General features: G+C 43.3%; 2 protein-coding genes across 11 annotated transcripts in view; both read right to left on the bottom strand.

Annotated features, from left to right (window-relative positions):
* LOC135241413 (abl interactor 2) overlaps positions 1-11128 on the bottom strand; it is a 31253-nt gene extending 20125 nt beyond the window's left edge. For 7 of the 10 annotated variants that reach the window (XM_064311773.1, XM_064311778.1, XM_064311774.1 and 4 more), the window contains exons 1-2: positions 11042-11126; positions 10023-10221 (exon numbers count right to left, since the gene is read on the bottom strand). In XM_064311773.1, the coding sequence (XP_064167843.1) occupies positions 10023-10139 (117 nt within the window). In that variant the 5' untranslated portion in view covers positions 10140-10221; positions 11042-11126. Of the gene's footprint in view, positions 1-9265; positions 9972-10022; positions 10222-11041 lie in introns of those variants that run through there. The other 3 variants (XM_064311771.1, XM_064311781.1, XM_064311772.1) reach the window with 3 other exon arrangements.
* A 145-nt stretch (positions 11129-11273) lies between these two features.
* Positions 11274-21287, bottom strand: LOC135241414 (cytochrome P450 20A1). The gene is made up of 13 exons (XM_064311782.1): positions 21064-21287; positions 20374-20423; positions 19500-19666; positions 17527-17672; positions 16147-16314; positions 15659-15737; positions 15227-15342; positions 14636-14690; positions 13413-13533; positions 13217-13328; positions 12842-12906; positions 12565-12654; positions 11274-11868 (listed from the first exon to the last, which is right to left on the bottom strand). The coding sequence occupies exons 1-13, from the start codon at positions 21133-21135 to the stop codon at positions 11718-11720; spliced, it is 1392 nt and encodes a 463-aa protein (XP_064167852.1). The 5' UTR covers positions 21136-21287; the 3' UTR covers positions 11274-11717.
* Between the last annotated feature and the right edge of the window lie 1519 nt (positions 21288-22806).

The following is a 22806-nucleotide window of genomic DNA, read 5'->3' as shown; positions in this document are numbered from 1 at the left end:
TTCAGTTCAGAATTTAAATAAACTAAATGGAACAATCAATATCTACTCCGTAGCGAGATCACAGGGACGGCCTTTCGAATATTGCACCCACAAACAGCATGCCCTTTTGCCTTGTTTGCATGCCCTTTTGCCAATGGGCAACCCTTAGCACCCCTTAGCACTGAACACATGTCCACTGTTCATCTCCGACCCACTCATGGAGTAAAAGCAACACTGCCCTCACTTACTCCGAGAGACACAGGCCTGCAAAACTTAACAGAAAACTGGCTTCCCACTTAAAAGCATTCTTTCACATGTCGTCAGCCCCTTAAGATCCTATTCACTCATCCTGGTCTCCTGCTCTCCCGCTCTCTCTCCCACTCTGTTCATCCTCCTCGGTCTCTCTCTCTGTTCATCTGGCTCTCGGTTCAATTCAATGTGCTTCATTGGCAGGAAAGGCACATAGTAGATATTGCCAAATAGGAAACATACAAAAACAAGTAGTGTAACAGTACAAATAATGCATGAACAATAATGAATATAGTTACCATTACAATCAGAGATTCTAATAAAACAAATTTAAAAAAAACCAGTAATAATAGTATTTTGACGGAATACCATTAAAAAAAATACATTTATGAGTTTGTCTCTGTCTTTAGTGTCACACACTGTCTCTATGCTATGGCAGGTAGGAATGTTATCATCAGGAAGATTTAAAAAATTTGGCCAAATTTGTGTAATTTTATAAAAGAACATTTCTTTTTCATAATTTAACAGGAAGAGTTTCACAAATGTTTTGCATTTGATCCTATATTAAATCTAATTATTTTCCCTGAGATCTGGGGCTTTCCGGAAAAATCACTATTCTTGTCTTTTTTACATTACCTGGCAGGGCCCAGGTCTGATAGTACTGCTCAAGCAAATCCAGGTTCTGCTGTAGACCTTGTTCTGTAGGCAACAGCAGAGCCAGGTCATCTGCATAGAGCAGAAATTGTATTTCTTTATCATGCAGAGCGAGACCAGGGGCTGCAGTATGTTCCAATATTGTGGCCAATTCATTTATGTAAATTGGACTTAGGTTCCAACCCTGTCTCACTCTATACCCCTGAATGAACAATTCTGTTCTCTTGTTGCCAATTTTAAGGCCACTTTTATTTTCTATAGACATCAATTTTATTATATCAAATATTTTACCAAACAGCCAAACAGAATCAAATGCTTTTAGAAAATCTGCAAAGCAAGCAATTATTTTCCTTCTATTTTGATGAACATAATGATCAATTAAGGTGCGTATGGTGTAAATGTGATTTGTAGAACAACATTTTGGTAAAAAGTCAATTTGACTCTTACCCAAGGCAATGTGTTCATTAAGGAAGTCTAAGGTTCATTCATTTATAATGCTACAAAACACCTTCCCTAGATTTGCGCTCCTTCTGTTCATCCTGCTTTCTCTCTCGCTCTGTTCATCCTGCTCTCTCTGCCTCTTGCTCTGTTCATCCTGCAGTCCTGACTGTGCTGTTAGAGGAAGACAGGAGCTAGGCTAATCCTGACCCAGTTTAAACTGCGTATGCTCTTGTCTGTGATAACCACTACAGCACGGTGAACACAGGAGCTAGAGACTACGCATTGCACAATCTACCACTGCCAGGGCACACCATACACAATACTCCCCATAACTCAAACAGTAAGCCCCTGAAATGGTATACGCCCCATGGTTCACATGGCACACCCCCATAATTCAAAAACTACAACGACCATAATTTAAATACACCGGCATGAGTTGTACATACACCCCTACAATTCAAATAGTACAACCCCATGATTCAGAGCACACCCCATATTTCAAATAGTGAAGAGTCTCGACTGATTTACAAAAAATCCACATACCTGCTCACGTGAGGAGAAACAATATGAATGGCGACAGTGTCCTGACTCAATCGAACGTCGGAGACAAAAGAAGCTTTGTTCATTCGACTTAGGGTAATTTTCTGCCCCCAATAGTTAGCCTGCATATTGGCAAGTTTTGTAGCTGTTAAAATTTAAGTTTCTAAGAGGAACTGCTTAAACTGTGCAGAAAAAGTTGAAGCCCAAAGTGTATAGTATATTGTAGGGTATTATAGGGTGCAGACACCGAAAAGCAGCACAAGAAGATCTTCATATTGATTTTATGCACGTGTCACTGCAATCATAGATGAGATGATTAGATAATTAGATAATTGCCTAGTGAGATAATGCATTAATCAGTCTTGACTACCAAGCTATCATGTGACATTTCAGATTGTTAGCCAGCAATACTAAAGCCTTATCATATAATTTTATAAAGGGGCTGAATTTCAGAACATTTTGTAATATTTGTAATTATGATTTGTACAGAAATAGAAACTTTTTAGATGCTGCCTCCTTTAAAACCAAGAAATTGAAGAGAAAAAGAAGAACTTGATTTAGAAAAATGAATTCAGGGTTCATGATTTTTTTTTTTTGACATCTAGGCCTAACCTGAGCTATGGAGGATTTTTCCAGCCCTTGTCATTTTCTCACTTTACACTGACCTCAGGTCACATGTTAAAGGGGAAATTAAAACAAAAAATAATGAACAGCATCATTGTGTTTCAAAACTACACCCACTTCCGTCACGTCTACCAGGTCAGAGAGAATACGCGTTCGCCATTTCCAGCCAGGAGTTATCGCCCTTCTTGTTTCGATTCGTGTGTTCTGCTGGATGTTTGGGAGAGAAGCGGGCGGACGGACGGGGGGGGGGGGAGGAAGCCGGAGAGAGAGAGACAGCGGGTGTCTGCCCGCAGCTCTCTGCTCAGGCTCTAACTGCTCACAGATGTAGAAACCTGGCCTGCTCCACCTCCGCGGAACAGCCGTCCCAGGAATCCGCTCGCTTCCCGCGAACGGGTCACGGACGCGCGCCGCAGGTCCCCCCTGTGCCCCCCCCGCTTTCTACACGTTTAATTTCACCCCTCAATAACAATCCTTTCAATAACAACCTGACTGAGTTTGTGCAAACAAACCCCATCGCGAATACGCAAGGCTTCCGCGGGGACACGGCAGAAGTAGAGCCGGCCCCACCCGTGCACAGTGCAAACTGAGAGCACGGCGTACAAGTAATGTCAGTCATCCTTCCTCTCTCTCTCTCTCTCTACAATGCAAAACAAATTTCCCCAAAACCACGGTGCGCACGAAACACAGCAGAAAACACATTGCACAGGATGCTCGCATTGGCGAAATGCTCATTTAGCCGGCCAAGATAAACGTTTTATTGAAGTTTGAATCTGCATGCAGATGAATGTCATTTATCAAGAGGTTATTACGCTTTTGTGCTGTTGATTATGCTGACGGTAATTAGCCAAGCTAAACGACTTCAGGAGGAGCCGAAACCTTTTACACAGATTCCAAGGAGCAGCTATATCAGTCTGTCTGATCCTCGTTTGACAGCCAGATGACTCTACCCCTTACACAAGGGGACGTCCTTACTTGTCGGTGCTTCGGGAGTTTAAGATAAATGGGATACATTTAATATGAAATTATTATGCGGGACTTCTCGAAATCCCATTAATTCTTCAGAAAGGTAGAGAGGTGTACTGACAAAAGCAGTAAATACAGGGGTCACTGCATATGCGTCTCTGTTGGGGTAATTACTATCAGCGCTAATACTGACTCGAATTACAGGTTTCCTTCCCCTCCACCCCCAACCCCCCCCCCCTTTGGCCGCATAGCCCGGTTTGCTATTGTTCTTTGTAGTCCTGCTGAGGTGCTTTGGCACTGCTGTCTGAAGTCATGCCAACAGAGCACTCTGGAACAGAGAGAGGGAGAGACGGCACAGCAAAACAGAAAAACAGAAGCAGGGAAAATGTCAGAAATTTGGGCTGAAGAGGAAGTCCCCCTCCACCAGAAAGCACACCGACAATGTGTCATAGGCCAGTTCGAGAGCCTCTTGGCTTTGTTTACTGAAGTAAGGTCAGTCCTGCTAGGGAGTCTGGAGAATTAGACGACAACAAGAGATTCCCACGTGAAAAAGTAAAAATAAAGATATAACTAAAAAAATGCATGTGCCAAAATAACACTTACTAAACAATAAATTAATGTTGTGTAAACAATGGTAAACAACTAATACCACTAGACTAAATACAACCCACATAAAAAAGGCTATGTATAAATATTAGGCTAATAAAACACACATTCGACAATTCCAGCTTTAAGCCATGTTTATTGCATTGCTGTTCTTGAGCTGCTGGTAAGCACAGGACTGGATCGCAGGAGGAAACCGGACTGGCCAGGTGTCTGCATCCTGGCTCGGATACAAAGCAAAGCATAAATTAGCTGCCTCTGGCACCAGTGATCAGCAAATACAGCCTCGGCGTGTAATTAACAATCTGCAGATGGCCATCTAATCTCAGTCTCTCATTACCGTAGTAACAGCACACCAGAAAACGCCACCAGCCCGCGCCTGGTTTAAACTTTCAGATGTCCCTTACCCACTCGGGAGAACAACCCTAATTACATTGTACCCACTAATGATTCTAAATTACAGGGCAGCGCATCCATTCGAGTCTGCACCTTATTTAAGGCAATATCAACAGTATACCAGGTGCTTTCGTCCAAAAAAAAAAAAAAAAAATGAATCTCGAAAAGTCTACTGTTTGGGAAATGTGAGACTGAATAACAAACAGACTTCACACACCAGAAAAATGAACCAACTGCCATTCCATAAGTCCACACGGAAAACAGCAGGGACCTTTTCTAGCTTCCCCGACGTTCTTCCACGAAGCACAGAGAAATATTCCAATTTTCACATCAATAAAAAGAGATATGCCTTTAACGAAGGAGCACTTATCTACTGCTGTACCTGCAGAGGCATCAACGGCTAAGTCGCAGAAAGGCTATAATCAGGGTGTCAGCCAAGCACACTCGTGCCTTTTCTCTCATTTTAAATCAAAAGTGAGAGAAATGCTCTTGATTTACGGCCGTGCCGCTCCCACCTCTGCGAGGACGGGGTTTCCCTCCAGGTATTAATTGCGGAGGTGCAGCACCTTCGCCGAATTTACGAGCGCCTCCGGAAATGGCGGGGGAAAAAAAAAAAAAAAATCAATAAAACCTCAGACTGAGGTCTCCATGGAAGCGGGGAAAGGTACAGCGGCGCTACTTAACTAAATTAGCACGGTGCAGCCATGTTTTCAGCAGGTCGGGTGCAGGCTACGCCGTGTGAACACCGCGGCTCGCCGCTTCACCCCTCCGCTGCTTTACCCTCGGAGGCACTTCCAGCTCCGCTAACCGTTAGCCTGGGGGGATCCCTGAAGGAGCACCGAAGGCTCCTTTTAATGTACTCGTCTGTAGCCAGGGACCATTTTACACACTCCATGCCATACAGTACGGCATGATACAGGAGATCCACAGCAAACTGCAGGAGATGCAACGTCACAGATGAAAGCCTAGGGTGCTTATATAGAGGCACCCCGAGGGATCCTGGCCAAATGAGGACCATCTGTCTCAGGCAGAGGCAAGGGACTGGGGCATGACATACCACCACACATTCTGAGTTCTTGCACTCTTTTGACAGCCAGCTGTGTAAAAAAAGGAATATTCAGCAGCACATCCCAATATAAATGGCCCAAAAGACATGGTCTGCAAAATCAGTATTTCCTGACAATCAGGAAAAATCAGAGACAATCGCATTGCTACACAACACAACAAGGCCAATCGTGTCCCACCACTGATTATATCAGTCATAGTTGGCTAATAAGATAAGACAGACTATAATGTAGCCGTTTCTGAGCTACAAGGCTCAGACTGCACAAGCTACAATCGCCTTTACCTGTTGAGCCATTCGTAGGAGTGCTCACTTCAGCAGAAACACACTGCTTACACACTGTCCATGTCAGGTTATACAGTACACTTTTAGGGTAGCAAAAGTAATTGGACGAATAAACACAATCTGAAATTAAGTTGCCATATTTAGCAGTTGGTTGCAAATCATTTCCATTTGATGACTGCCTGAAGTCTGCAACCCATAGACGTCACCACGCGATGGGCATCTTCACTGGTGATGCTCTGCCACGCCTGCACTGCGGCCATCTGCACCCCAGTTTGTTTCCGGGGCTTACTGCCTTCAGTCAGGTCTTCAGCAAGTGCAAAGCATGTTCAACGGGGTTCAGGTCAGGTGACTGACTTGGTCAGTCAAGAACAGTGCACTTTGGGGCCCTTGGTTGCTTCAGCAGTGTGTTTAGGTTCTTTGTTCTCACAACAAGGCTGCAAGCACCATCCAATGAGTTTTGAGGCATCGGGCTGAATCTGAGCAGATGTTTCTGAACACTTCAGAATTCATCCTGCTGCTGCCGTCAGTAGTCACATCATCAGTAAAGACAAGGTGAGCCAGTTCCAGTGGCGGCTACACATGCCTAAACCATGACACAACCTCCACCATGTTTCAAAGATGGGGGGGGGGGGTTGCGGCTTTGAATCATGAGCAGCTCCTTTCTTTCTCCACTTTCCATCACGTTGGTACATGTCAGACTCAGTCCATTTCTTTATCAGAAATCTCCAACCTGGCCGATGTGTTCTTGAAGCTTACCAGAGGTTTACAACATGCGCTTAATTCTCAGAGGTTATGCTGCTGTCGTCTTCTCTTTAAGGTACTCTTTTGCACATCTATGCATACATCCTAGAGAGAGTTATTGATCTGCTCCACAGTTGATTTTTTTTTTTTTTTTTGGGTCACAATTAAGTATTCCTCTGTCATCCACTACAGTGGTTTCCCATGGCCTACCAGGTATTTTGCTATTGCTGAGCTCACCAGTGTGTTCTTGTTTCCTAACAACGTATCAAACAATTGATTTTCACACACCCAATGTTGTGGCTATGTCTCTGTCGATTTATTCTGATTTTTCAGCCTTGTGATAGCCTGCTTTACTGGCATTGACATTTACTTGGTTCTCGTGTTGAAAGGCAACAGCAGCAGACTCCAAATGCAAATTCCACACCAATAATCAACTCCAGACCTTTTGTTAGCTTTCTTGTGCATGAGCTAATGATGTCAAGACACACGGCCGGCCAAGAAGCAGCTGAGCAGCCAATTGTCAAATTACTTTTGCTCCCCTAAAATGGAGGTACTATGTAGACCTATAAAAAGGGCTTTCACCCGATACGGATGCATTTACCCTCAAATTAAAGCAGACAGTCTACGCTTTAACCTCATATTCATCGTTTCATTTCAAATCCAATGTACCGGGGTACAGAGTCAAAGCAAAAATGATCACAGTCCCCACACTTTTGCATGTAACTGTATACATGTATTTTAACGCCTTAATGAAAAAGGCATGCTCAAACCTTGTGAGTTGAGAATCTGTACAGTAACCCCCCCCCCCCCCGCCCCCCCCTCTTCATGGGCAGTGGGCAGGAGAACAGGCTGAGCAGGTGTCTGGCTCCACGACGCCCATTTCACACCGAACGCCGGCCAATCCACGCCAGGTTCTGGGTGGGCGGCACAGCCGGTCGGAAGACTGCGGGCAAACAGTCCCCCCTTCGCTCCTTCTCGCCGCACCCGCGGATTCTCTCGAGTCCGACTCCCAAAACACGCACAATTATTCGGCTGTTAAAATGCAGCGAAACAATTGGGCCCGTGTGAACAAACAGAGGCTCGGTTTTCCACACCGTGAAACTAGAACAGAACGACAGTGGCACCTCTCCCCAAGTAATTATTTCCGCATGGAATGGTGTTTAGAGAGCCTTGTGGCGTTTAGGTGTTCACAACCTTAAATTTATACCCTCGATATCACAACACCCAGAGAAGGAGAAATGGCACACAGCTAACAAAAAAGTCCTTGAGCTGTTAAAGAGTGAAGCTCCTGTGTTGGATGGTGCCTATTCAATAATGCTTAAGGACAGGAGAAAATAAGCCCTTTCAAACTGAATATCAACTGACAGAAGCAGCTCTAGTGTGTGGTAAGAGCCATGTTCGCTCCTCTTCTCATATCATATACTGATCTAACAAAATGATTAAAGCCGAAACTGCAAGCATGTTCTATATGTATACATTAGCACACACACACACACACACACACAATCTGCTGTGACATACAACTTCTCAAAGGATGTGCCATCTCTTGGGGGGGGGGGGTGCCATCATGGTGTCAAATGATCACAGTGAGCACAGACCTCAGTTTAACAAGTTTAAAATTTTATTCAAGAATTCTCTCAAACAGCATCTGGACCTTACTGGATAAAAGTGGAAAACAGGATTTCCAGGAAATATACAGTCTTAAAACGGCACACTTCAGAGGCATAATAATGCGCAAATGAAGGTGAACAAACATTGCAACCCCTGACAAATTTTAAGAACAGTCCAATTTCCTGACAAGATATTTAAGAGAACTTCAGGTTTCCATAGTGATCAGTGACTAAACGGTAAAGACGAAAGACAACAGAAACTACTGAAACAGGCCAACATATGACTAAGGCCTGGAACGCAGTTTTCAAACGCAGCGTCAAAAAATCTTTCCAGACGAAACCTAGTTATAGCCATCCCCCCATTATTGGATGGAATGGTGCCACCGAACACACTCATCGACGAGAGCACACATGCTTTGCATATCAGGCTCAGGGACCCAAATGCATCATCAAGACTGTACATGTACTATTGGTGATGTCGCCAATAATCTTCAACACAACCAAATAGCCATGCAGAAGCCTTGATCGGGTGCGTACCTGCCTCTCCAAGCACCTGGGTTGGCGGGCACTGACCCTCTCGATAAAGCAGCGAGGCTACATTTGGAGGCAATGCACGTACTAACAAAATACACACACAACCCCATCCGTTAAAATCAATGTCAAATGCATGAATCTGTTCACAAATGCCGTAACACCCACTAGTCCAGATGCGTGCGCATGCGCCTCGTAAAGGCTCCAGGGCGACCACGGTTCGTTAAACTGAAATTAAGCTGTATATTTCCCCTGCTGGGTCCGACGTTATTTAGACATTTACTCGCTACCTACCTAATTGCACATCTACGGAGGCATGCCTTTTCACAAGCTAATGGCACAACAGCTAAAGCATTTATATTACATTTGCCAACCAAATATCGATTCAATACGAAACGCTACAGACAGGCTTCTGACTGAACACTAGCCACGATACAATAGTGAACCCGCACATTTGCCTTGCTTGCAAAACCACACACGCCTCTCCGACATAAACAATCAATTACAATGACTGCCGATACCTAGAGCGTGATGGAATAAACTGAAAATGTAAGACTGAACACTCGGCTAACAAGTTTGTTCATACCAAAATACGGATTCAGATCCTTCAAAGTTCCTGTGCTTCGGAAGTCATGACCGCATTTCATGGCAAATTTCGCCCTAGACTGGGGGGAGCTTACATGGCAAAAAAACCAGCTGCCAGACGATTGCTTGCTCCACACGCGAACTTTGGATGCCGAGCGTTTCCACATGCACCCAGCCATCCCCCAGTCAATTCCATTAGCTAGCCCCCCAGCTTGTATAATTCAACATGGCTATCAAGCTAGCTTGCCGTCGCTGACACACAGAAAGCTAGCATAGTTTGTTACGAACATATCTTCCCATAAACTAGTGCATATTATGGTTGCATTGATATCCCACTTGAAACGTCACATGAAGTTAGCACGTCAGCTTTGCTTAACATTCGCGAAACCGCCGGACCTCGATAGCGCTACACTGCATCCCGAGAAATAATTTCTCTCGCAAATGATAGCCAATCCAGTTACTTATTCAGTCCCTTCTTTAAAAAAAAGACTGCATTGTGAAACGTGTGAAGTGTAATTTTACCACAGGTAACACTGGCAGCCAACGGCTCATATACGGGACAGTTTCACAGGAATTGTCAATATAACGCAGCGAAGTCCCTTACTAACTAGCTACTTGAATCTCCATAACACAGCACGCCAATAACCCGGATCAGCCACACACTGTGGAAAAACCACCAACCCCCGCTTTCGCCACTCGTGAAGTGCAATACAAGCACCAGTGCCCACAGTGAGTTTTAAGAAAATCCATCCTGTTACCTGGATGTAGTTATTTTCACAGTAATCCGCAACTCTTTCGAGATTTGTAAAACTGTCCAGCAAAGCTCTCCGACCTGCCGGAATCTCCTCTTCCAACAGCATCTGTAGCTCCGCCATCTTTACATCTTTTAATGCACTGATGGACGAGCGCTCTCACGCAGGAAACGGGCGGGAATGCCATTTCCGCTCCTCCTACGCTCTGTAGGATAACAAACACTGAAGCTGTAGCTAGTTAGCTGCGATCGATCTGTGTGGCTACTAACCGTGACCGTTTATGTTCTCCATAAAGTGTGTTGTTATGTTCTATATTGGTTATTTTTTATCTTTACTTACAATCTAATTTGTTTCGATAAATTAGCTAAATAGATACAGAACATGCGTCTGACTGTCAGATGCCCATCAAATGTCAGTACAAACTGATGTGATTGGAGGATGGGGAAACTTCATCGCGGTTAGATAGACACATATCTTGGTTTGTCACGACTCATGAGTACTGCTGTGTACAAGATGCAGTTTTCCTTTTACCAACTCCGTGTTGTGCATGAACTTCCCGCGTTTTTAGTAACCGTAGTTGGCTAAATTGGCATTATTTCAGAAATCTGTGTAACGGATCATTTTACGCATCAAATGTATCTGGCTATTACAGATTGCCTGTAATACTGTAATTTAATTTGACCCACCATGAAATCAACAGCATGTCTATATCCAGAAACAACCAAGCACACTATTTTGTTGTTTAACTGACATTACACAATGGAACTATACAGAGTAAAGTTTATGGAACTTCTGCTTTTCAAGACAGGTGGAACAACTAATTACCCAAAAAGATTAAAAAAAAAAAAAAAAACATCTCTGCCATTATTTTGCCCATTTCAGTATCGTAGAAACAAATTTTTTGTTTTAGTGTGTAGAACTGTTTTACCTCCACACTTTGTTGACAGGGATTACCACTATAACTTAAAATGCTTTTGTTATCTGTAACAAAATATCTATATCATTATAGAACAGATATAACCAACCATGATCGTGGAGATCTACCGTCCTGTTGGTTTTCATTCCAGCCCTAACAAAGCACATCTCATTCAAAAGCTAGAGATCGCCTTAAATGGCTAATTAGTAGAATCAGGTGTGCCAAATCAAGGTTGAAATGAAACCTACAGGATGATAGATCTCCAGGAACAGGGGTGGCTACCACTGTGAAAGATAATCTTGGCACACCTGCAGGTTATTTAAATAAATGTAAAACAGACCAAGTGTTCAAGGTAATTTTATTTACAAAAAAAAATGTAATTCCCATCGTGTCAAAAGTGTAAGGTGGGAGATGTTTAAGATCCGGTGCTTTCACACCGTGTTTGTCCGAGCACCGAGGCTAAGGTCGGCTGAAATGGTGCTGAAGGGGTCCGTTTCCATGACAATGAAGGCTTACACCACGAAAGGCACCCACGTCCCAGGAGGAGTAAGACTTTCACTTCAAATTAAGGTTTAATTAAAGTTATTGTTCAAATGAGAGCTCAGATAAATGTGATTGAAATGTAGTAGCCAGACTAATACTGTTCTTGTCCTGAAATCGGTGCGTGTCATCAATGAAAAATTTGATCATGTGGGTTGTAGATAGTGGAAGCTTGAATAAATTGACAAATGCATGTCAGGATACATGCTCTCTTCCTCTCTATGAAATCTGGGACAGCTATTGAATTAACTCCTCCTGCTCACAGTGATCCAGGTATCATCTTTAGGGGTGGACACCAGTTCATACCTGGCCTCTATCACCTGGCTCTTTATCTGATGGAACTTTAGCTTGCGCACCAAGGAGCTGAGGAGGATGGTAGTCACCGTGTAGGCAAACCTGGGGGGGGGGGAGACAGTTCCAGGGTCACCATATTTTACTGCACATCGCTTCCATAATCTACCACACGTCTTCCAATGCCCCCCCACTAACTTGTTTTTTATTGATTCAATATCCGACTCAGTTTTTGGGTGGATTTTTTGCATTCTTTGATGTTAGTTGCTCATTTCCATCCTCTGCATTATTTTTTCAGATGCCTGACACATAAATATATGATTAAAATCTTTCATCTTTCAAAAAAATGTATGAGTAGATGAATAGATGGAACACCTGCTCTGCAAAAAGTAACTAGAACAGAACTACATAAGGACCTCTTCAAGTAATTATTTCTGTACGGAATGGAGTTTAGAGAGTCTTGTGGTGTTCAGGTGTTGACAACCTTAAATCTGTATCTACAATATCACAACATTCAGTGAAGCACACAGCACACAGCTAGCAAAACATTCCCTGAGCTGTGTTTGATGGTACCTATCCAATAATGCTTAAGGACAAAGTAAACTGAAGATCAACTGTAACGAGCAGCTCTAATGCATTGCACGGTGTCTTACCTCTTCTCACATCATACTGAAACTGATCTAACAAATGTTTAAAACAGAAAGCGCAAGCATGTTGTATACATTCGCACATGCACACACGCACATGCACGCGCGCACACACACACACACACACACAGGCATACACACGCACACTCTTCACCTAAGCTCGGGGCAGGCCTGGTTCCCTGAGAAACCGAGGAGAGCGAAGCTCCGTTTGGCTGCTTCGTCCTCAAACCGATCGGGGTCGAACCTGCACGAAAGAGGGAGACGGCAGGACTGCTCATAAGAGAACAAGCGAGGCTGAACATGCAGGTGACAACCGTGACATATCAGGACGGTAGGTGACATTTTGTTAAAACAAAGGGCATTGTACCAAATAATGTACCTATGATTAGAGGAGCAGTGGTGGTGTTGGACAGGTGAGAAGTTACACATACCTGTAGGGCAGTGGCCAGGTGTCCGCGTCCTGTAGGACCACGCCCAAGGCGTAGATCACTAGGGTCTGAAACACACAGCATTCCCATTCATTTCTGCACTAGCTTTGCCAAATCCTAGCCCAGCTAACGCCACACATCTGCAAATGCCATTCAGCGCAAACACAGACCATTGTCATTTGTATTGCCCTGCTAGTAGCCTGTTGTCTCAGGTTAACAGGCATTGTTAGCATTAGCCTCTGCCCCATTCCTCTCCCATACCCCAAATAGGGTCACCTCTCATCACACATTTACATACACACACACACACACACACTACTATAAACAAGCAAACGCAGTTAATATGCAATACCAAGCGAGACTGTATTGGATTAGCACCTCTTTGGGAATGACATGCTGGCCAACCTTCCCCTCCACCTCCTGCATTCGCGCCGCGACGGGCGTCAGTTTGGCCGTGCGCACGGTCTCGTTCAGGACCTGCCGGCAGTACCTGCAGAGTCAGACGCACCGCCGTTAGAAACGTCCGGCCCCCCCGGAGTGATGTCACAAGCAGGGTAAAAATCTTGGGTCTCACGTGAGCTGGGGGATCTTGTCCAGAGAAATAGGCTCCTCCCCCAGGACGGTCTGCAGCTCACTGTGCAGCTTCTCCTGCACTTCCTCCGACGTCGACAGGAAATACACTGCCCAGATGCACACTGGGTAAAAAAAATCACGACAAACAGACAGGTTATTGTATCTGATGCAGAGCGAACAAGTATTTGTGTGTATTTCCAAGCATTATTCTTAAAGACTAATCTTAAGCATTATTTGCTTTGGATTAGTATGACCAGAGGACATACACTAATTTGCTAGAGCACATCTGTAACAGTAGTAGTCCACCGCTAATGGGATGAAAAGCTAGCTGAAACCCCAGGTGTTTCTCTTAGAGAGAGGCCCATTGAAAAAGCCAGGCACAGATGCCGTCTAGGGACGTGTGTTTGTTAAATATGGCACGTCCAACCCTTCTTACATCTCTTCCTCCATCCGAGAGACGAGGTCAAAAACAAAATTAAGATGAATTCCCACTACTTTTATATCTGTTTCAGTAAGCTACTTTTTAATCACACACAAATCACTTTCAACCAGCTGGTGAGTTTGGACGTCAACTTTCAGTAATTCTGCAGGGAGGATTACCGGCTATGAGACGCAGAGCAAAAAAAAAAAAAAAAACAAAGCAATCTTTTTCAAAAAATTTTTGTTGGCTCGTGCACCCATTTCAGTTTCGTCTTCTATAAGCTCCCTCTTTAAACTCTAGCCACATTCCTAACATCTATTTTCTTTCTACTTTGCAGCCTACATTTATGAATCATGGAAAAGAAATAATTAGCTGTCAGGAATGCATCTTCATTGTATCATTGCCAAAAACACCATCGTGTGCAGTACTGAAATGTACCCTGTATATCATCTACAAATTATGCACAGCTATTAATGAATCTCAAAAAATATAAATTAAATTTATATATTAATATAAATATTTAAATTTAGCACAGCAGCATTTACATATTTGCAAACAGAAATTATCATCCAACGGCTGAAAACAATGCCCTCTGGAAAATACTGAGTTGCAGAAGACTCTATTCAATTGCAACACAATATGAACCTGCCACTTGCATTACAGATATTCTCAGGTAAAAATGACTCTGCCAGATTTCCTCAAGTGATAACAGTACAAAATAAAACCTACTTCAGAGTGTAAAACAACTGCACCAACAGAAGCGACAAACCCCAGTTTAGAGCTACAGTGCACCCGACACTCACGGTTGGCAGTGATGACGCATCCCGCTAAGGTGAACACCATACTGTCCTCCATAACCTGCAGGAACACGGGACAGAGAACACAGCTGAGTCCATTAACTACAGCGAAACGTGTCTTTTTAACTGCTTTTAAGTGTTCATCTCTGTGCAGGTGTGCTTGTCTCTATGTGCATGAGCCTGAGTGATGTATTGGTTTCTAGGTGGCCAATACCCTGATTACTGGGAGTAATCAGTTTATGCCAGTATTCAGATTACATGGGCATAAGTAATGTGATTGGTCCAATAGCCACATCTACATGATTCTTTCCATAGTTGGTATGTGCTCAAGGAAAATGGCGTGCACAGCAGCCATTTCTCTGACTTCTGCCTGACAGGCACAGTTTCAAAAAACCCAAATAAATCTGAGTAGGACGTCTACAAGCACCAATAATTGGGCAAAAATCCAGGTGTATTAACCAGGTTTTGAATGTGCTGATTATGACCTTACGCCCATAACGATAATCAGATAAAGGCTTTTACGTGACCATTTCAGTAATCAGAGTATTGCCATAATCAGGGTATCAGTGTGCATGTAAATGCACCTGGAGGCATTACCTGTCTCTCTGTGAGGTTGGCCATCAGCAGGGAGTCCATGAATGCAGATTGGCTGGAGCTCTCGCCCTTTCTCTCTCTCACCACCGACTTCAGCACAGACTCCATCTCAGAAAGAGCTTAACACACGCACACGCATGCAGACACACACACACACACGCACACACACACACACACACAAACACACGCACGTCCACACACACAGGCACACACGCATACACACATAGGCACACATGCACACACAAGCACATATACTCTGTTAGGACCATTAATAAATATGGTATATACATATGGCATCTGGCTTTCAAGCTTTATTCATTTTTTAAACTTGGTCTTATTCTAGTAATTTTCACACTTTTGTGAGTAGCTTAAAAATTGAGTTTTATTATAGTGTGATGCACGATGATGCAGTATGATGATCCAGGTCTCACTCACCCTCCTCATAGCGTTTCTTACGGGTGGAGCTCTTCTCCAGAGACCCATCCAAATAACCCCTGCCAATCTCTGACCAGATCTGCACGGTGAGGAAAACAGCACGGAAATAAGCACCAGCTCCAAAAAGCGTGTACACACACAAATATGGAATAATAATAATAATAATAATGAAACATTTTATTTGCAATGTGTCTTTCAAGAAACCCAAGGACACAGTACAACACATTAAAAACAGGATAGGCAAAAAAACACAAAAATCTAAATTGATTTTAAAAGTACATGTAGGGGCAAAGGGGATAGTACAATCAGAGGTAATTACATACATACAATTGGCATAGAGGACAGAAAGGTTAGGATAGAAAAAGTGAAAGTATGATGCTCGCTCACACTCCTGTGCACACACATGTATGTACACACAAACACACACATGCACGCGCATACACGCAAACACACACACACACACACACACACTAGAGGACGCTGCTCACCACTTCGTGGTTCTTGCGGAAGCGGAGGACCTCGATGTCGTCAAGGAAACGGTTGCCCATGGAGAGCTGAGTGACAGCCTTCATGGCCAACCCCAGCAGGTGCGCGCAGAGAGGGGTGTGCTGGGAGGGGGGAAAGGACAGCCACTTCTGCGTCAGCTCCTCCACCAGCTGAACAAAGAGAGAGAGAGAGAGGACGGGACAGAGAGGCCCGTAATTAATGTAATTAACATCACAGCACAAAGATGAAGAGATAATTCATACACTGGCATACTTACTAGGAAGTATGGTTTGAGGAAATATGGTTGGGGGAAATTTCACTGCGATACACGCTGATCAGAATTTTCTGATTATGTTTAACTTGCGCTCCTTTGCTAATATGATGACACGTTATCTAGTATGCATTTCCATATATGTTCAATGAATTAGGTTATTTTGAAATAACCCAATTTTACAGTCAGTAGGAAGTGATATGAATCTGAGGGGCCTATGGGGCTAAGAGACAGATGACCCCATTAATGGTTCACTGGCTCTACTGTGAACCAGGATGCTCTTGTTCATTCTTAAGTCTAACTTTGGACTGGCAGAGTGCCAACACAGCTAGTTTTTTTTCCAAATGGCTTTTTTATTCCATGAAGATCAGGGATGGAATGCAGTAATTCCCCAGAGGGGGAAGTATACTCCAGAGAGGGAGCAAGTGCACGTAGGAGCAGATCTGAATGCCAACTTTCCCACAACCCTGAACTAAATAATACATACAAGACCAAAACTATCTTAATGAGCATTAAACTACATTGAATGATCAACAGCAAAGAACGACAGATTCTAAAATGAACAAAAAAAAGTTACACCTGATCACATGCTAAATTAGGATAAACATGTCTAACAACTATAAGCTAATTTATGAATGAAGGTTGTTTCCCTCTTCCACAGATAATTCCATACAGGCAAACATCAACAAAAACTAATGTGTCAAAGCGTAAAACATGAACTCTAGCTTTGTTTACACTAGTCAGGGCTTTGTTACCCAGCATGCAAAGGGAGGAAAGTTAGCCTGAAATCACAGGCTGGGACAGGGGTAGACATGCGGAGACAGAGATTCAGACAGGTGGGGGCAGGTGTAGACAGGTGGGCGTAGGTTGGGGAAAGGTGTAGACAGGTGGGAGAAGATTAGGGCAGGTGTAGACAGGTGGGGGTAGGTTGGGGAAAGATGTAGACATGTGGGAGCAGGTTGGGGCAGGTGCAGACAGGTGTGAGGCAGTGCGAACAGTTTGGGGCAGGTGTAGACATGTGGGAGCAGGTTGGGGCAGGTGCAGACAGGTGTGGGGCAGTGAGGACAGGTTGGGGTAGGTGTGGACGGGCAAGGGCAGATTGGCGGCACACCTTCAGCAGCGCGGGAAAGCCGTGTTCCAGTGAGCGGTCGATGGCGCCCTGGTACACCTTCTTCCTCATCAAAGCCTCGGTCGCGTCCCCACTCAACCCTGACTGGTAACCCAGCAACGACTTCAGCATGGTCTCAAAGGAGTCCGCTGCAAATGGCAATGGGGATAAAAGAGGAAAGGCTAAAGTTTGCAATGCTAATGCTAACCCTCGCTCATCACATGGCAGCTAAACATGTATCTGTGGAGGCCTGTCAGTTGCTCAGATGAGTACCCATGTAGGTGAGCCACTGGGGTTCAGTGACCGCAAAACTGTCACTTTTGATTTATTCTGGGAAGTCGAATTCTATGGCGCATAAATAATTTTAGCGAACTGAGTGAATTTTAAATGAGAACCAATTTAATAACAAAACCGTTGAGTAAAACTTTTAGAATACAAAATTGTGAAATGACTGTAAAAAGAAATCAAAGCCATTTTCCATATGATGCATAAATTCATTCCAAAATAAAAGTAAAATAGGCAGTCACAGCGGTCTTCACGGCAGATAGAGAAATCCTTCTGGGAGCGTTTAAGACAGAAAACACCAACAAAATATATTAAAAAGAGAGTTTTGAGAGAAATAAATTTTATTACAAAATGCAGATCAAGCATAAAAGGTAAATATGGGTGCCAGCGGCCTCTTTAAAAGGCAAAGCAATCAAAATGCTGAAGTAAAGCAATGGAGCCTTGTTATTATTTTTTATTTTTTGCTAAAAAAAATGTATTAAGAACTTGAAATGAAAAGGAGCTGTGATCCAAATATGGTCAAAAGGGACTTTGTTGAGAGCATCGGCAGGGAAAGCTTGCATCTGATACCTGGCAAGGATTATATTAAACTGAGAAGTATCTGCTGCGGAAGTGGAAAAACCTTAACCTTACTAGGTCAACAGCCCAAAAGACCTAAAGGTGTGTGGCTCAGTTTGTACCCTGGCACCAGAGGACTGTGAGAAAAATTCACCATCACAGAGAGGTGTACGGTCAACAGTCAAGCACCTCATTTCAGCCACTGTACATACATGATCTGGGTGTGAACAGGTGGCCAATGGGAAAGCAGCAGGAGATTGTAGCGAGTGTACGTTGAACAAAGTTCTTGACTGGAGTTTGACTCTTGAGTGTTCTTGCAGACAGCCCTTAGTACCAGCGACTTTTCCACACAACCAGTTAAACGGTTGTCTGTACGAGATTCAATCGGACCTCTAGGACCACTGACCTCCACTGCCTTCACAGCTAACATTCTCACAAAACATTTCAGTAACATTGTGAGAACATTTTGCGTTAGGTGGGTGTGTACACACTCAGCCACACTCATCATCTCCAGGCCATGATGATATGTACCCAAAGTGCACTATAAAGTGTACCACAGGACTTCCCGACGACTGCTAACAAGGCAGCTAAAAAGGCAGATGGCTAACTGGGTGCAGTGATGCAGCCCCTACTCCCAATATAGTCCCAGGTACATCCTTGCACTAAACATCTGTGCTTTAGCTGGACTTGCCATCCAACTGGCTTTAATGATCACTGCTTTTGATCGCTAATGCTAAGTGCATACATCATCTCGAATTACTGCTTAGTCAGGATTTCAGGCCTAACACATGGCTGGCAAGGGAGGCTACGCCATCTTGTGCCCTCTCGCACAGGAGAGCAGGAGCATCTGCAACATTACATTACAGGCATTTAGCTGACGGTCTTATCCAGAGCTACTTAAATAAGTTTTACATAGCATTTACATTGCATCCATTTATACAGTTGGATATATACTGAGGGAATGCAAAACAGTTGGTTATATACTGTACCTTGCTCAAGGGTACAACTGCAGTGTCCTTCCCAGGAATCAAACCTGTGACCTTCAGGTTACAAGACCAATTCCTTACCCATTATACTACACCGCCGCCCAGCATGAATGTAACATGCAGTGTGATGTAATGCGCTGTACTCACTGGTGCGGTTGGGGTTCACGTGCTGCCGCAGCAGATCGACGGACCCGAGGCTGACGACGGGGCGGCGGCCGAACCAGAACGAGGCCGCCGGGCCGAACCGGTCGTGCAGACCGACCAGGAAGTCGTGCAGGCTGCCTCTGCTCACGATGTCCTGCAGATTCCCATCCCTGACAGGAGGCAGAAGGTAAACATATATGCTCACTGGTCAATCGGGAAAAACACATATCCAGACAGGCAATAGGGAAAAACATACACACTACCTGGCCAAAAGTATGTGGACACCTGACATCCAGCATCTCATCATTATGGGAATTAATTTGAAGTTGGTCCACCCTCTGCTCTTCTAGGGAGGCTTTATACTAGATGTTGGAGCACTGCTGCAGGAAATTGCTTCCATCCAGCCAGAAGAGCATTAGTGAGGTCGGGAACTGATTGGGTGATAAGGCCTGGCTCGCAGTTGGCTTTCCAAATGATCCCAAAGGTGTTGGATGGGGTTGAAGTCAGGGCTCTGTGCAGGCCAGTCATGTTTTTGCACACTGTTCTCAACAAAACCAATTTCTATATGGACCTTGCTGTGTGCCCAGGGCCACTGTCATGCTGAAACAGGAAAGGGCCTTCCGCAAACTGTTGTCCAGAATGTCATTGTACGCTGTAGCATTAAGATTTACCTGCACTGGAAAAAAGGGGCCTAGCCCAAACCATGAAAAACAGCCCCAGACCAAGGGGTGCCCTGATACTTTTGGTCATATAATGTATATCCACACAGGAAAATAGGGGAAAAAACATACATCCCATCACTGGTCAATAGGGAAAAGCAACCCCACGACACAAATGGAAAAAGAAAGTATAAAGGGACAGGAAAAGCCACACTTACTTCTCCTCTGTAGGGTTCAGTCCTGGGATCCCAGAGGCTCGTCTGCTTGACTGAGTTAAAAATAAATAAACAAATAAAAACCAGAAGATACAAATGTGGAAAATGTCCATAAACTGACCTTCATGCAAGTTCATGGTAAAATCAGCCTGGTTCTAAAAGGGAATGTGGCATACAGATTGCCCATGAGTTGCAACAGCATACGTTTATCATATTAGAATATTTCCCCAATCTAAGGAAATATGCAGATGTTGAAATAGTAGAATTCCTCTATTCTGCAATTCCAAACGCGATGTACAGTCCTGTCCAAGCCGTGCGCGCTAGCTATCACTTGTTAGCTACTGTAATACGTTATTGGCAGCTCTTTAAACATATGCATGTTATTCTTAGTTCAAAAAAGTGCTATCAATTTCAGTACATGTGAAAATCTGCCTGCAACTGATTTTGATCTTTACCAGCCAATTCTGTTTAAAAGCATATGTGCTATAACTAGGAAGTTAGCACAAGCTAATTATTATGGCAATGCTGTCAATTTAAATGCAGTGGCTTGACACCGAACAATGTCGTCAAAACAGCACATTATTTGACGATGAACGCACGACCAAATATGCAATCAAAATACAAAGCACTGTCATTTAACTTAATGTCACATTTATCTTCTAGACGTAGAGCCTTTCTTTTGGACTGCCTTACCGGATACAGATACAAAACTGCGCCGACCAGGATAACAACAAATGTGACCGCAAAGATTGCAAAATCCAACATATTTGTTCTTTGTTTTATAATTGTTTTGTAATAACTACGGCCACTTAGATAAACTTCAGAGCCTAGGGCGCTTTCTTTACTGATGAGCCTCTGACATCACGCACCCTACCACGTCTACCACAATTGATCTGCTGCCATAAAACTCTGTAATCGTTTAGGTTGCCTGTACTGAGACTAACACAATACATCGCAGAGCGCATCGATAATCTCGCCTGCGATTCGAAAAAAGAGAAAAAGAGAACAGACACCGTCCTTCACCGTGTCAGAACTGCACTGTGTTCACTGCTCATTGCTGTCGAAATACTTTGTGTATTATAAATATGTAAATATCACACATGGCAGATGAGCAGGAAACACAGGAGGTGTCTATCATCGATTTAAACCCAAATTTATTCTCAACATTTTTTTTTTACAATATACTTTTCAGTTTTATAATCATGCAGTTTCATTAAGTGAATAATAAATTCCAAAAATTGTTATGTGATAGCATTTATTTTCTGTACCTCACAAAGCTGCACAGTATTGTCTTATTTTACTGAATTGAACGTCTCATATTTTCAATCCAGTACATTCTCTAATTTGACGTGAATTACGAGAATACTACCCTATATGAATGAAAATATTTGAAATCTTACCTCAAAATTGTTTTCATTAATTTTGATTGTTTAACAAAGCATGCCCATTATTTGGTTGATAATACATAATAAATACATGTCAAAGTAATTTCAAAGCCTTCCAGTTATATAGGCAATCTCACCATGTGGCCTTTCATAAAGTTATGTTTATCATGCACAATATCCTTCTTCCACTGGGTGGCAGTAAAGGACAGATGAATTCTGACGCTGAAGCACCACCGGGACACGCTTCATTAACGGTGTTCACACATTATGATGATACAAATACTAACTACATTCCAACCTATTCCCGCTAGATTCCTCACTGATGCCAGATGTCTTTTTTTACCCATTGGTAGGCAAAGATTCTTTATTTCTTTTCTTTGCTTGTTAATTTAACATTTGTTAGTTTTAATGATCCAGTTTTGGTTACCTTGGCATTTAATGGCCCAGGACCTTTTGCTATATCTTTGTTAGCTATTCTTTTCACACTTGCTTCTTAGTTTTATTTATATATTTATTTGTTCATTTGTTCTGATAGCCTGTTACATGTAAAATTTTCAAATGTTTGCAAATCAAACACTGCACATCCAGCAGGGCTTACTCCAGCAGTGGATGTAACTAGGCTTGGGATTTGCATAATTATAAGCAGAGTATTAAAATGTAAATCCAAAAAGAACATTGTACTCTATGAATAGGACACAGGAATTCCTATGTGCCAAGTAGTCTTTTTGGTGAGATTACATTTTTTTCCATTCTTGTATAAATTTGCTTTAATGAATGTACTTTTTGTACAATTGCTTTACAACTCCCCAAAACCTACTCTGCAGTTCAGAATTTCCAATTGTATTTATAAGCACTAAACTAAGGCAAAATTCCAGCCTTTTGTCCTGGCCAACTGAAACTGGCATTCCTGGGCAACGCAAGTGCCGATGTGCATTGCAAACCAGTCAGTACTGGCACAATTGGGATTTGAACGAAAGTACATTATTAGTTGAAGAGAGAATTCATTTTAAATTACCTTGTGCTCTGCATTATAGATGGATACTAACCCCCC

This window comes from Anguilla rostrata, chromosome 15 (genome assembly GCF_018555375.3).
Source record: "Anguilla rostrata isolate EN2019 chromosome 15, ASM1855537v3, whole genome shotgun sequence".
In the NCBI taxonomy this organism is placed as follows: domain Eukaryota; kingdom Metazoa; phylum Chordata; class Actinopteri; order Anguilliformes; family Anguillidae; genus Anguilla; species Anguilla rostrata.
The sequence above is the reverse complement of the archived record's forward strand: the minus strand, read 5'-3'. Positions and strand labels throughout refer to the sequence as shown.

Bases quoted from the DNA above. Each gene is read 5' to 3' on its own strand.
- LOC135241414 (XM_064311782.1), bottom strand. From the start codon at position 21,135: ATGTTGGATTTTGCAATCTTTGCGGTCACATTTGTTGTTATCCTGGTC. The intron at 19,667-20,373 runs GTAAGTGTGGCT...GCCTCCTGTCAG, and splicing joins CTGAACCCTACAGAGGAGAA to GGATGGGAATCTGCAGGACA. The intron at 16,315-17,526 runs GTGTGCCGCCAA...CTCTTTGTTCAG, and splicing joins GCTTTCCCGCGCTGCTGAAG to CTGGTGGAGGAGCTGACGCA.